The sequence below is a fragment of the Staurois parvus genome, unplaced genomic scaffold, assembly GCF_062004578.1.
Source record: "Staurois parvus isolate SC_StPar_1 unplaced genomic scaffold, SC_StPar_1.0 ptg000619l, whole genome shotgun sequence".
Classification (NCBI taxonomy): Eukaryota; Metazoa; Chordata; class Amphibia; order Anura; family Ranidae; genus Staurois; species Staurois parvus.
In genome coordinates, this window is record NW_028318415.1 from 973,949 (window position 1) to 989,133 (window position 15,185).

Here is a 15,185-nt window from a genome sequence, read left to right on the forward strand (position 1 = left end):
ATGAATGTAAAAAACCGTGAGCCTTTACAACCACATTAAGTTCCACAATGAGTCTCAGTATTGTAACAATTTTCTTATCTGCTTGATAGATTTTCAAGACATACCCAAAAAGACTAAGGTCCAGTTCACTCTGGAACGCACATGTTCATGTACGATCCCTCGCATTCCGGTTTTGACAGCCCATTCATTTGGATAGGCTGTCAAATGTACAGAATAGTGCAAAAAATAGTGCAAGGACTACTTTTTCAAATCACGCTGTACCAAACTGCATGGTACTGCGGTACCATGCAATATGGTGCCCAGAAAAATGTAGAGATGCATTTGGGTTGCAATTAACAATTAAACAATAATTTAACAATTAAAAGTTAAAAATTACAGTTAATTGCATCTCACAAGGGTAGCGCGTTCACATGCGGTACAGTAAACACGCATGGAAGGCTCCTTTCCCACACTACGTTCCAGTGTGAACTGGTCCTTAACGGCCGGAAAATTAAACTAATACACTAAGAAGCTGTATTGATGTGTAACAAATTTGATGTGCTGTTCTGCTGTGTAGCATCAGGAAAATAGTTAATGTTGTTGTTTAGTATTTAATATCAATTTTAGCAAAATTACAGTTTACATAAACATTTTAATATGATTTATTAATACATAAGAATATGCATGGAGTAATTCTCATTCACAGCATATTTGTGAAACACCAGATTACTTAATAGGAAGTATTATGTATTTCTAAATATATTATTAAATACTTGGTTCATCTTGTTCCAGGTACGATAGCATCTGCGACTTCTTCAACTCCGGGAACAGGAAATGCTAGCCCCTACTTGATATTGCTGGGCTTTATCTGCAGCTTAATGATACTTCTGCTAATTATTTATGGTTTAGTAATACTCATTAGAAGGAAAAAGGAAACAGAGTTTGGGTAAGATTGAGGAATATTTAGTACCTTTATGTTTCTGTTGGGGAGATTTACTAAAATTGGTGCACACAGAATCTACGGCAGCTGTGTATAGTAACCAATCAGTTTATAACTTCAGCTTGTTCAATTAGGTTTGAACAATAAAACCTACAATCTGATTGTTTTTTATGCACAGTTGCAGCAGATTCTGTGTGCACCAGTTTTATTCAATCTCCCCCAGTGTTTTCTTTTTTTAATTCTGGGCTAGCAGGCCTTTTTTTTTGTGCCTTCCTATAACCACAAATCTTCATGGCTGCACAGTTAATGAAAACCAGTATAACATACATAATGCAGTTGTATAACCGTATTGATTGTTTTTTTTTGTTGTTGTTCATCTTCAATACAAGCATATTTCCATTTGCTTTAGCTCCTAAAATACCTGTTGATCTGATAAAGAATACCCCCCCATTCCCATCTCCATAACATAAGGGGGAGACTTCTGTAGTTCAGAAAGGGATAACTAGGCAGGGCTGACAATTCTATTTAATACTTCCGTACAGCAGATTGCACAGGAAGTTAGGTGCTTAATGAATTTCTGGCAGATCTACAAGTATTTATCTGGATTTGCAGGAAACAGGGAAATGTATTTTTGTTCATACATACACTTAGATGACAATCATTCTCAATATCATGTCTGAGCCAGATGGCCACTAGCTAACCACTCTCAAGACCTGTCCTAAATATTTTTTTTACCTGTTAGATTTTTGGAGGTGGTAGCATCTGCATGTGCTGCTTTTTGCCTTCCTATTTCCCTATATTAATATATAGGGAAATGGGGAGGCAAAGAGCAGCACATGCAGATGCTACCACCACCAATAAACATTCAGCCAATCTGAGCATTTATATTTTATATACTCAATTTGAGTACCAAGTGCTGAAGGACAGTTGGATTATTCTCTTATGTCTATTGAAGCCAAAACTGGCCATACATATAGAGTTTTTGGTCATTCAGCCCAGCAGATGAATTAATCTCCTGCTACTATCTATTGTATTCTGACAGCTGGCACCCAAAGCTGACAATACCTGAACACTGACTGTAGCAGATTGGCTACAAGTACTGTTCAGTCAACTTTTTTTCTGCCTGGATCCTTTGATTTCTCAGTCAAAGCTTGTTGAGCTGGGTGATGTTGGCAGGGCCTTCACAGCTTGAATTTCATCTGATTCACAAGGTTTGGCAGAGATGCACACCATGTATTGCCAGCTTAAGGAACTGCTAATGGAAGGGTAAATCTGGACAAACAATGATTTCCATTATGATAAATGCAGCCAAGATGTTAATTCATGTAATTAATGTTGGAAGAACACACAGACTAAGCTGGTTAGAAGTAGAATCCTTAAAAGAGAAAATCAAATAGAAGAAATGTATTGTACAAGGAAAATTGAAACACATGAATTAATGTGGTACAATTGGTTTTAAAGGGTTTCTCCCAAAGGGATAAACAAAATTTGCTGATTATTTACCAAGAAATTCTTATATGCTTGATAAAGACCAACTGATTGTTTTGAGAACATCGGTTGAATCACTCGCTAGGCTTTTACTCTTCTCAAATTCTTTTAGTTAAGTTTTTTCCTCCTGTTAATTTGAGTGTCTGCCCTACCACAAGACAAGAATTAAAGTGTCACTTTCATCGACTGTACCAATCAATTTAGTGTTTATTCCACAATATCCATATTAGTGTTTATTCCACATATCCATAATGATAGATTAATGGGATTTTGGTGGAGATACTGTATCTTAACAATGAAATCCTCCGAAAGACAGCAAAGCTGAACTATAACTTTTGAGTGGAGCTGACCTTTAAAGCATAACTGTACTCTTAAAACACTTGAACTCTTTTACTACAATCACGGATATCAAGCAACTGTAAAAAAATATAGGGTCTTGCCTTTTTTTGCTGAGCTTTAAGAGCTGAGATCACAGGCCCATGCCAATATACTCATTAGCAGGGGCGGACTGACAACTCATGGAGCCCCTGGGCAATAGGGGATCATGGGGCCCCTGTGTCCTTGCCCAAACTAAAAAAAACCTATGAAAAAGGTACCAGGGGCATCTCATGTGGTCCCCTACTGACCCCGGGCCCTCAATAGGGGATCATGGGGCCCCTGTGTCCTTGCCCAAACTCAAAAAAGCCTATGAAAAAGGTACCAGGGGCATCTCATGGGGCCCCCTACTTACCCCGGGCCCTCGGGCAGTGCCCGAGTTTCCAAATGATCAGTCCGCCCCTGCTCAGTACAAAGAGCACATGGCTCAGGATCAAAAATGGGAGGCATTAAGGATCTTTCAAGGTACTGCAGTCAGATTCCCACAGCTGGCTTTTTGAATTTACAAACAATGTGGATGGACAGGGGTTGACTAAAATGTGCAAGTTGAGCAGATTCCTTTCTCGGTTCTTGTCTGCAGTTACAATGTAGGCCTAGACAAACCAAATTAAAATTGAGCAATATTTACACTGGCCTGGTTGTGTGCTCAAGTTTAAAGCACTCAAAGTTTAAAGAATGAAAAGGCAGATGTAAGAGGCCATATTTTCAAAGCTGGTTAGAATGCCCAGATTTAATTAAAAGAGATGTTGTACCATTATACCATGTTTTATTGTTATTTTGTCTGTCTCATTTCATAGTTTTTTTTAAGGATTCAATTAAATAATTGTGAAAAAATACACATTCTATTTAATATTTGACATTATGGGCAATACTCTAAGCAGAGTATAACTATAACTTCTGTTGATGTAGATTTACACATTTCCCATAAACCAGCTGCTCCCAGTAACTGAAAGTGAATTGTTAGGTTTCCCATTTTCTGAATGATACACTTGCTATTTTGAGCATGTTTTGTAACAATGGGTAGAAATACATAATAATAATGTTCACCAGAATTATACAAACTGCCACCTGGTGAACAAGAAGGTCATTTCTGAATATATATGACTCAAGACAAACTGAAAACAATAGCTTATGCTTTCCCTGTATTATTTTTATGATTCATTCCCTGATACAGCACTAATATCAGAGCAGGACCTTGAGTTCAAACAGAACATACATGAAATACCAGGGAAATGAAGCACGTACAAAGAATGTTATGATTCCATCATGCCCAGTGAGCACATGATCTGAGAAGGTGGAACATCATGGAGTTAAAATGTCACATCCTGTTGGCTGGGTGTCTCCCGCATTAGAAAAAATACTGTTGAGTGATATTGTGGATAGGGATACTACTATATGGAAGGAGAATCTGTAGATTTGGCTTTTTCTTTTCATGTATGTCAGCACAGTCTAGTTGGGCTAGATGAAGGAATAATGGGTAACTAAAAAACACAGGGCACTGAACAAAATTTTAAAATAGGACCACTTGATTTTTTTATATGAAAAATTTACTTTTCTATAGAACACTTGATGTACTACTGTTTAATAAAATGTTAGCAAGGATCCTGGTAAATTAAGAGCAAAAAATAATAATATGCAAAAGGACATAATTTACAATTTTGTTTTTACTTTTTTACATTTTAATTTCTCCATTTTATGGCCACATCTAGACAATTGTGCCTACATCCAACCAGAGATTTGAAAGAAATAAAAGCCACTGAGTGGGGTCGCAAGATTTTTTTTTTGTAGCACAAGTAACATGGTAGAATATATGACTGTTAGATTCCATAAACTATCTGTGCATATAAAACATACAGAATCCTATTTATAGGATACTTGACTTTAAATCTGCAGTATGTTATTAACAATTGCCGCCCACCCTATGGCCGAATGGCGGGCGGCAAATGTCATCAGCGTTCCGGGTGGACGCCACATGGCGTCCTCCCGCACATGCGCAGATTGCGCTCCTGCAGAGCGGCGCAGCGGCGATGAGAGATCTGAGTATCGGCCCCGTTGCCGATACCATGTGACCTGCTGTGACCAATCACAGCAGGTCACATGACAGTTGTATACAATGGATGGCTTCATTCATGCCATCCATTGTATACTAGTGTCTAGCTGTGAATGGTCACAGCTAATCACATGCACGTCATGTGATTAGCTGTGGCCAAATCACAGCTAAGCACAAAAAAAAAAAAAAAAAAACCCTGAATGAATCATTACATTACATTACATTACATTGAGTTTATATAGCGCCAAAGGGTTTGCTCAGCGCTGTACAATAGAGGGGGGGACAATACATGAAACATTACAGCAGCTACGAACAGCACACGAGGGGTAAGAGGGCCCTACTCTTTCGAGCGTACAATCTGGGAGGGAGGGGGTAGTGGTACAGGAGGAAGTGGCTGTGGGGGATGGAGTGGTAGGAGGAATGAAGGAGAGCAGCAGTTAGGTGAGGGTGGGGTAGGCTTCCCTGAAGAGGTGGGTTTTCAGGGAGCGCCTGAAGGTGAGGAGGGAAGGTGACAGTCTGATGGATTGGGGTAGTGAGTTCCAGAGGATGGGGGAGGACCTGGAGAAGTCTTGCAGACGTGCGTGTGAGGAGGAGACCAGGGAGCAAGATAGAAGGAGGTCCTGTGAAGAGCGAAGGGTACGGGTAGGGTGGTACTTGGGAATCAGGTCGGTGAGGTAGTTAGGGGCAGTGTTGTGAATGGCTTTGTAGGTCAGAGTGAGTAGTTTGAATTTGATGCGTTGGGCGATAGGGAGCCAGTGGAGGGAGAGGCAGAGGGGGGTGGCAGAGGTGGAGCGGCTGGTGAGGTGGATGAGTCTGGCAGCTGAGTTCAGGATGGTCTGAAGCGGGGAGAGTTTGCACTGGGGTAGGCCGGTGAGGAGGGAGTTGCAGTAGTCAAGGCGTGAGATAATCAGGGAGTGCACAAGTAGTTTAGCGGTGTCTGGGGTAAGGAAGGTGCGTATTTTGGCGATATTGCGGAGGTGGAGCCTGCATGTGTTTGTCAGTGATTTGACATGAGGTTGGAAGGAGAGGTTAGAGTCCAGAATGACCCCAAGGACTTTGGCTTGCGGGGCGGGATTGATGGTGGTGATGTTAGTAGTGATGGATAGGATGGGGGGGGGGGCGCAGGCAGGAGGGAAGACGAGAAGCTCGGTTTTGGAGAGGTTGAGTTTGAGGAAATGGAGCGACATCCAGTCAGAGATGTCGTTTAGGAGGTGAGTGATGCGGGCGGAGAAAGTGGAGGTGAGGTGAGGGGTGGAGAGGTAAATTTGAGTGTCATCAGCATAGAGATGGTAGTTGAAGCCGTGGGAGTGTATGAGTTTGCCAAGGGAGGAGGTGTAGATGGAGAAGAGAAGGGGTCCAAGGACAGAGCCCTGGGGGACCCCAACAGAGAGGGGGAGGGAAGGGGAGGTGGCACCATTGTAGGAAACGCTGAAGGAGCGTCGGGATAGGTAAGAGGAGAACCAGGAGAGAGCGGTGTCTCTGATGCCAAGGGAGAATAGTTTATTAAGGAGGAGGGGGTGGTCAACTGTGTCGAAGGCCGCGGAGAGGTCCAGGAGGAGGAGGACAGAGTAGTCGCCTTTGGCTTTGGCGGTAAGTAGGTCGTTGGTGATTTTGAGGAGGGCGGTTTCGGTGGAGTGTAGGGGACGGAAGCCGGACTGTAGTGGATCAAGGAGGTTGTTGTCAGTTAGGTGGGCGCTTAGGCGGTTGTAGACTAAGCGCTCCAGGAGTTTGGAAGTGAGTGGCAGCAGGGAGATGGGTCTGAGGTTGTTTGGGTCAGAGGGGTCCAGGGAGGGCTTTTTGAGTATGGGGGTGATGTGCGCATGCTTTAGGGGGGAGGGGAATACGCCGGTAGAGAGGGAGAGATTGAAGATGTGGGTGAGGGAGCAGATGAGGGAAGAGGGGGGTGACTGGAGGAGTCGAGAGGGGATAGGGTCTAGGGGGCAGGTAGTGAGGCGGGCTTCAGAGAAGACCCTGGTGACTTCCTCAGTGGTAGCGGGGCTGAAGGAGTGCAGAGCTGGTGGGGTTACGGTAAGCGGGGTCTTGGGTGTGGAGGGGGGCAGTGCGGTTGCAAGGTCAGAGGAGGGAAGAGATGAGGGGGAGATAGGGGGGGGGAGGCTAGGTGGGGAGGTAGATTGCGAGTTGACTATGTCCTGACGGATAGCATCAATTTTATTGTGGAAATGAGTGGCTATCTCGTGGGCGGTGAGTGAGGTACTGAGTGGAGGAGGGGGGGGAGAGAGCAGGGAGTTGAAGGTGGAGAAGAGTCGGCGAGGGCAGGAGGAGAGGGTGTTAATCAGGTTTACGAAGTAAGCCTGCTTGGTGGCGTGGAGGGAGGAGGTGTAAGTGAGGAAGGCAGATTTGTAGAGGGAGAATGAACGGGGGGACCTGGTTTTGCGCCATAGTCTCTCCAGCGCACGACTGCGACGTTTGAGGCATTTAGTGTGGTCGTTCTGCCATGGTTGGAGCGGTCTGGGTTTGATGTAGCGTGTGGTTAGGGGTGCCAGAGAGTCTAGGGTAGCTGATAGTGAGTCGTTGTACGTGTTAGTGGCTAGGTCAGGACAAGACAGTGGAAGGATGCTGTCGTGTAGGCGGTCGGCAGCTGAGTGGAGGGGGGCCGGGTTCAGGTTGCGAAGGTTGCGGCTGGTGATGGTTTGGCGCTCTGGGGGGGGGGAGTTAGGGGAAGGGGAGATGGAGAACGTGAGGAGGTGGTGGTCGGAGAGAGGGAAGGGGGTGTTAGAGAACTGGTTGAGGGTACAGAGGTGGGAGAAGACGAGGTCCAGGGTGTTCCCAATGATGTCATTCGATGTCATTCAGGTAAATGCTTGCTTATAGCAAAGTAATTCTTTGCTATAAGCAAATTGTGTAAAGAAAAAAAAAAAATACTGATCACTTCCCCAAAGTAGTACAATGTTACTATGGTAACATTGTACTACTTTGGTCATAGTGAAATATGAAAAATAAATCTTAAAAAAAAATACTAAAAAATAATAAAAAAAAAAAATCTATATATATATATTTTTTCATACTTTTCATACTGTCACCAGTTAGTGTCCCTGATCACCGCCATGCCAGTTATATGATGATGCTGTACTGCACTGGTGACAATATGTAAAAAATAAATAGTGAAACTCATTTTTTTAATTTTTTCATTTTCCGAAAAATTATGACAAAAAAAGCAACTTCAAAAAACTCGCCATGCCTCTTATGAAGTACGTCGGACTGTCTACTTTGCAAAAAGGGCTCATTTGGGGGATATCTGTACTGTTCTGACATTCTTGGACCTCAAGAAATTAGATTGGCTGTCAGTACTTCAGGATTGATCAATATTCAGATCTATGCCATAGTTTGTGAACTCTATAACTTTCCTACAAACTAAAAAATACTTCCTAATTTGGGTTATTTTCACCAAAGACATGTAGCAGAATACATCTCGGCCTAAATTTATGAAGAACAATTATTTATTTGCAAACTTTTATAACAGAAACAAAGAAAACCTTTTTTTTTTTCAAAATTTTTGGTCTTTTTTTCTAATTTAGCAAAAAATAAAAACCCTGGCGGTGATTAAATACCACCAAAAGAAAGCTCTAGTTGTGTGAAGAAAATGATAAAATTTTAGTTTTGGTACAGTGTTGTATGACCGCGCAATTGTCATTCAAAGTGTGAGAGCGCTGAAACCTGAAAACTGGCCTGGGCAGGAAGGTGTAAAATTGCCCGGTATTGAAATGGTTAAACAACATGGCTTTTGAAAAGGGGGGTGCAATCTGCCCTAAAGAACTTTATCATACAAAAAGTCTTCTACCACCTAAAAACAAACATTTAAAATATTGCAGCTTACAAAGGTATGGGGACTGCATTTGTGGTGTGTGGTTTTTTTTTGTTTTTTTTTTAGGCCCTGTTCACACAGGATGATTAGTTGCATGCCCCGTGCAGGGCTGTTACTGGCATAGGGTTTTGCGTGCATCCTCATGCTGGCACTCCCATAGATGTGTATTGGGATCCAGGGTGCGTCCAGGGCCCTGCACCTGCAGGGATATCACCTTGGGATACAGCAGTTGTGCCCATGCAGCCACATGCCCCAATATACATCTATGGGACTGCCGGCATAGTGGTGCATGCAACATCTGTGAATGCCTGTGCCATATTTTTACTTGGTGATCTGGCTACACTCACTCCTCCAACATATCTGTGGAAGAGCAATGTAACCACATTTGGACAGGAAAATTTTCAACCTGCAGAGAGTTTTTAGATGGAGTTGTAAATTTAGATGGACTTTATAACATTTTTTGAAAAGTTACAGAAACTGTTTTATGTGATAATTATCTGTTAAAGGGAATTGAAAAAAAACAGACTTACTGGCCAGATCACAAGGTGAGAATAAATGGAAAGCCTAAAAAAGAGAACTAATGCAGACACAATATCTAAGGATTAGTAAACTGTAATAGATTACATTTTGTTATTGGGTTTAGATACACTATAACATAATATGCATTTGCAGAATAAATTTAATTGTGGTGTCTCATCACAAGTAAACACAGATTACCAGTGTTTCTGTCTGACTTACATGACAATGTTCTCACTTTCTTTATCTAGGCATGCTTTCGTCAGCTCAGATGATTCAGACATTGTAGTGAATTATAAAGCAAAGAGGTCCTACAACAGGAAAGCCATTGAAATGACACGTAAGTTACTTTATGCCTCACTAACTTCTAACAATAGTACAGAATACGTGGTGTTTATTTGATATTAAAATATTCTGCATGTTAGCAGATTCTGACTTGTTTGAAAACAATTAAAGGTTAACTATCACAAACCTGGCGAAACCAAACCGAGTAAATGATGAAAAAATGAGATTATTTTAACTAAAAATCAAATGCCAAAATAATCAGCAGATGCAAATATATATAAGTAGCTGAATCTACATTTTTCCTGCAAAAATCAAGCTATATGCAATGCTTCATGCATTTCAAGCCCCACTATTGGTCTTTTTTTTTTATTTATTTAAAGCAAAAATACATTTTCAGTGGGCATGGCTGCAACATTTGACAAAAAAAAAATCATACAAGTGGAAGCCACATAGTGCGATAGTAATGTTCACCTAGTGGTGTATGGTCTAATTGTAAATGATGAATATTGGATGGGCCCACTATTGATCTTTAAAGTAGATGTGGGAGGGGAGGGAAACTCAGGAGGTGGAAAAGATTCAACTATTTATCTCTGGATCTTCCTTCATCATGAGATGCACTTTTTGAGGTTTTGTGAATCTGATGGCGTCAGTCACGCAATTAGCATATCACAAAAGGTTTTTTCCAATTATATTTCTGGCATTTTCATTGTCTGAATATGGAGCCATCAGAACAAACACATTTGTTGATGGGCAATCAAATAAATGTCATTGCATGAAACAAGTATCTCACATGGTATACCTGAAGTAGCTGTTCATAAAGAGTTATTCACTTCTATACAGGCATGCAGCCTGAAGGCTAGGGCAGAACAACCTTTTTTTCTCTATATTGGAAGATATGGAGTCCTAGCATGGATGGGAAGGACTCTGGTGGCCATTTTGGAGTGGACCAGGAGTTAGTAGTAAGCAGGAAGATTCCACATGGAAAAGGGAGTGAAGCTGTTTAAAAAAGGCTGGGAAACGTGTCTGGCAGGCATTTTATGGCAAAGCATAGTGGAGATGGAGAGCTATCTATTAGGGAAAGTGCAGAAGAAGACCCAGAGATGAAAGGGGGAAAAAGGCCAAAGACTGTGACAGTTACAGAAGACCTTGTTCAAATACTTGCATATATCAAACTGCAGATCTGAGTGTTTTTGTCTTTTCTCAGAAGTCTATTATGGTGTGGCTGAAGTTTGATGACATTTCAATAATCTAAAAGTGTTTCAGAAGGTTCCATCTTGGATGTCCCAGGTGTGGGGCAACTGAAGACATATTAATCACCAAAGTGCTATTCCAGAAAGTGTCAAATACATTTTTTTTTTCGGCAGTGTCCTAGATATTTTACCCCATGTTAAACAGACTGATTTGATGCAAGGTTTTATGGAAGTTTCTTTTGTGTTAGGAACTGTTACTATATATAACAGTAATATAAAGGTTTAAATCTAAATTGTTTTCTAATTGTTTATTTGCTACAGGAATTTATATATTTGCCTCTTAATGGCAACCATAATGCTGGGTTTATATGGCTCAAATTTTGGGCAATCCAGTCAGTAATAAAAGTTTGCTTCAATTGAAAAAAGTTATGGGGAACGTCAGTAACCTTGCAAGCTATTTGCTTCATCTTAACAAGTTTCTGCTCTCACGGTATAAATCCTCCCTTTATGGTACATTTATTACATGCAGCCCGGGTGTGTATTCCAGCTCTTTGGAAACAACTGGTTACCCCCCTGATTTCTCTGTGGCTATCCAAAATCAAAGATACTTTACAAATGGAAAGCCCTACAGCTTCTCTACACCAGAGGGAGGAGAAGGTTTGTGACACATGGTATCTGTGGTCAATCTTCTTTTACTTCGATGCATATTAGGAATTGATGTGTTGCTCAGGCACATGAAGTCTTTAGGGGAATCATGACCTCCCTCCAGCTCTAAATCAGCACCTGGGAGACTACGCTTGGCCTTAATTTATTGCTTTTTGTATCCTCCTTCCCTCCTAGCACACCCCCCCCCCTTTCCCTGCCCCCTCCTTCCCCTCTTTTTGTTTGTTTGTTTGTTTGTTTTTTTGCATTTTTTTCCTGCATTTTCCCAATTTAAAAACCAAAAACATTTTCTTCCTGGACAAAGGACATTGGGCTTGACTCCTTGGCAGGCAGACAACTTGGGAATTGTGCTTGGTCTTTATGGGGACCTTACCTTTTCCTTTGCCTTGGTGTCTATACTTCAGATCTTTTATTTATTTATTTATTCATTTACTTTTTCGCTGGCTTGCATGTGTTCCCTTAGCTGTCTGAGCTGCCTTGTACTGATTGTGGCTGTAAAACAAACACTGTGAAACCATGTCTTTTGGAAAATAAAGAATTAAAAATAAAAAGAAAGTAAAAAGTTGGGGGACAATTGGTGGCAGAACAATGACTGCATCCTATCAGGTATTCAACAGTTGACACCTACTGGATATTGTCATTTTATTCTTTTTACTGTTTAAAATAAAATATTTAATGTTTTTTTTTTTACCATTTCTTACAGTAAGTACATTAGGGATCAGTCAAGATCTGCAGCAGAAGCTGGAAGATGTGATGGTGGAGAGAAGCTTACTTACTCTGGGAAAGGTGTTGGGTGAGGGTAAGCATCATAAACTGGCAGGTTTCTGGGAGAGTTGCACAAATGGACAGCTCAATAGCTTTAGAAAGTTTAGGTCTTATTCTGTCTCAATAACTTTTATTAGTCTTTGTTGCTTGTGATGAATGCGGTGCCCGACCCCTGGCCTTCTCACCAACTCTTGACAAAGGACCGGCTAATCTCACACGGCACTGTCACTCACGTAACAGTGCCACTCTCAGCTGCACCCTGCACAAAGATTTTCCAGCTCATGGGACCACAATCTAGGTGCCGCAGCCTGAGAGCAATTGTCACTTTAACTCTTTAAGCTACCACCACCACCTTTTGACTAAGGCAGGAACTCATAATCCTAGCAATAATATGAAAAATAAACATCTGTACACACACTGTCACCACAGACAGGTATATTTAGAGATTTGTCATACAGTAGCACTCTTCAAGAGACAAGTATTTTTTAGTTTGCTTTAAAAGCCTTGGAGACAGCAATAACACTTTTCAAAATAGGTTTTAATGATGAAAATGTCAAAATGGTGCAAATAAAACATTTACAGAAATAAAGAGAACAATAAAGCAACAGAGAATAGGAATGAGTTAAAAAGGAAGAATACTTTAAAAGTTATTGGTTTTAGCAGAGTTTAGTTGTTCAAGCAAAAATGGTGCTGTTGCTCTCTCAAGTCCAGTTAGGTGTTCCTTGGTTGATGTTAAAACAAGAGCTTGACAACAGGCCTTGCCATTCCCTTTTTCTGTGATATCAATGGGGGGTTGACAGAGACCATCTGACCAATCATCCAGTTTAAGAGGTGAGTTCTGGGAGGTCACCACGTTTATCACCAAGTCCCAAATACAGTTTTATACTAATATTATTATTATTATACAGGATTTATATAGCGCCAACAATTTGTGCAGCGCTTTACAATATAAGGGAGACAGTACAATTACAATACATTTCAGTACAGAAGGAATGGGAGGGCACAGCCATCTTGGCAAGTCTCAGCCATTTTGTTTTTCACTTCCACTATGTACAGGTTGCATTCTGAAAACTGAAAGATTATTGTTCAGCATTATATTTTGTGTCCAGGGATACCAAACACAATGTATTTTGAATGGGTCTGTCACCCAGGAGATAGGAGACTGCTTTCTCCCTTTTTGTATGTGCTAGTTTAGTCATGTATGACCTTGATTTATTCGGTATGATATTGCCCATTGAAATATATACTTAATATTAATGTGCCTTGGTTCTGTTTGGATTTTATAAATTGTGTGTGGATTTTGTTAAGTTGTGAACAGAGGTCTGAGAGGTTGCCCACACCTGGCTGCCTTCTGTGCAGACATTTTATGGCACGCTATGCATTCCTAGAACTTTAATTGCCCTACGCATCATGTGTGACAGAAGGACGGATATTGTCATTGTTAGGCCAGAGGGAAGTTTTAATCTGTAGAATTTTTTTTATGATCTGAGAAACAGGCATCTAGCAGTTTGCAGCTCTGACAAAGGCCTGTGTGCTGGTGTCTGCTGTCACTAATTTGAGATAAAAGGCTCTTTTGTAAGTGTGTTAAAATGTAAAGCTTCTAATTCCATAGTTTGCAGGTGGAGGAAGGGGGTAAGATCACTGGGCTCATGAAAAACAAAATGGCTGAGACTTGACAAGATGGCTGTGCCTACAGCTTCCATGAGCTTAATGCGCACAACCATTATATTGCTGACTATACATTGCACTTCTTTTCCACCTTGATATCATGTAATAATACTCATATAAAACAATTGTACTTATAAAAAAAAAACCTGCAGTAAAAGCATAGCTGTTATCTATTAATTTGCCAATGTTGACAGATAAAGGTCATCCAGTACTAATGCTGAGCAGACACAAAGTACAAATATCCTTAGTACATTTGATGGCTTGATGAATGACGTTTTTGTGCAGAACAAATGTATATGTATTTTTACTGGCTGATTTGCTGTGCAGATTTTTTTTTCATAAACAGACTTCTATGTGTTATTGCTCAGCCATTGACTCTCACTTTTTCATTGCTGGAAACAATGTTCAGTTCTACATGCCTGGTAAAATTAGTATAATGGAAACCAGTATAAATGTGGATGGTTCATGCTACAGCTTTTACCAGCAATTGCCAGCAATTATTTAGTGTTAAAAATGATTTCAAAGCATTTCAACTTATTCCAAACTAGTTGGTGAACTGGCTTAAACTGTCTTTCCAAAGACTACAGGTGAATTGTACTTATGTACAGTTGCAAGAAAAAGTATGTGAACCCCTTGGGATTACGTGGAGTCACAACAATAGAAGAACACAGTCTGATGAACATAATACTACACAAACATTAGATGTTGCCATGGTTTAATTGCACATAGCATGTAAACAGCCACAGTGCAGGGAGGAAAAAGTATGTGAGTCCCTAGCTTAATGACTTCTCCCAGAGCTAATTGGAGCCAGGAGTGAGCCAACCTTGACTCCAATCAGTGTGATGATATTGGATGTGTTGCTGACGGCTGTCTTACAGATCAGATGTTAGCTATTCACCATTACAATAAATAAAAAGACATAAATTAATTGAGTGATTTGTGATTGTCTGCTACTTTGCACCCATGTAAAGACTTTTTATATAAAATAAATTTCTTATATAATTTTTAGTTAATATTTGCTTTTTGCCAGAGTGCCAATGTTCTGCAATGCAGAATCTGAACTTATCACCATGAGAATATCTACTGTATTTAACTTTCTTCACTCACTGCAGTTGACTAGATTTCCATGTTTTACTTTGGGGAAATGTGGGCTATATACCGTATAATATATTAATCTGAAAATGATCATAGAATATTTCCAGCATATTCTAAAATGTTTGTTTTTGCCTAATAAAATGTTTATCACGCATAGTCCTGCATAATTGTTAATGGACATTTAAACAATATTGATAATTATTTTCCAACATAGAAATTATACATTTTGGAACTGTAATGTTTAGCTGTGTTGGTACTCCTGCATTTAAAAGTAATTTAATAGAAGGATAAGTTATGATTGGATCTTCAGTCTATTGCTATTGGTTTGATCCTAGATAAGTCAGCAGC

The 15,185-nt window shown here is 40.5% G+C and overlaps 1 protein-coding gene across 3 annotated transcripts in view; it reads left to right on the plus strand.

Annotated features, from left to right (window-relative positions):
* Positions 1–15,185, plus strand: part of MERTK (MER proto-oncogene, tyrosine kinase) — a 149,951-nt gene that overhangs the window by 95,854 nt on the left and 38,912 nt on the right. For all 3 annotated transcript variants that reach the window (XM_089693262.1, XM_089693260.1, XM_089693261.1), the window contains exons 10-12: positions 772–925; positions 9,423–9,511; positions 12,013–12,108. In XM_089693262.1, the coding sequence (XP_089549388.1) occupies positions 772–925; positions 9,423–9,511; positions 12,013–12,108 (339 nt within the window). The remainder of the gene's footprint in view (positions 1–771; positions 926–9,422; positions 9,512–12,012; positions 12,109–15,185) is intronic.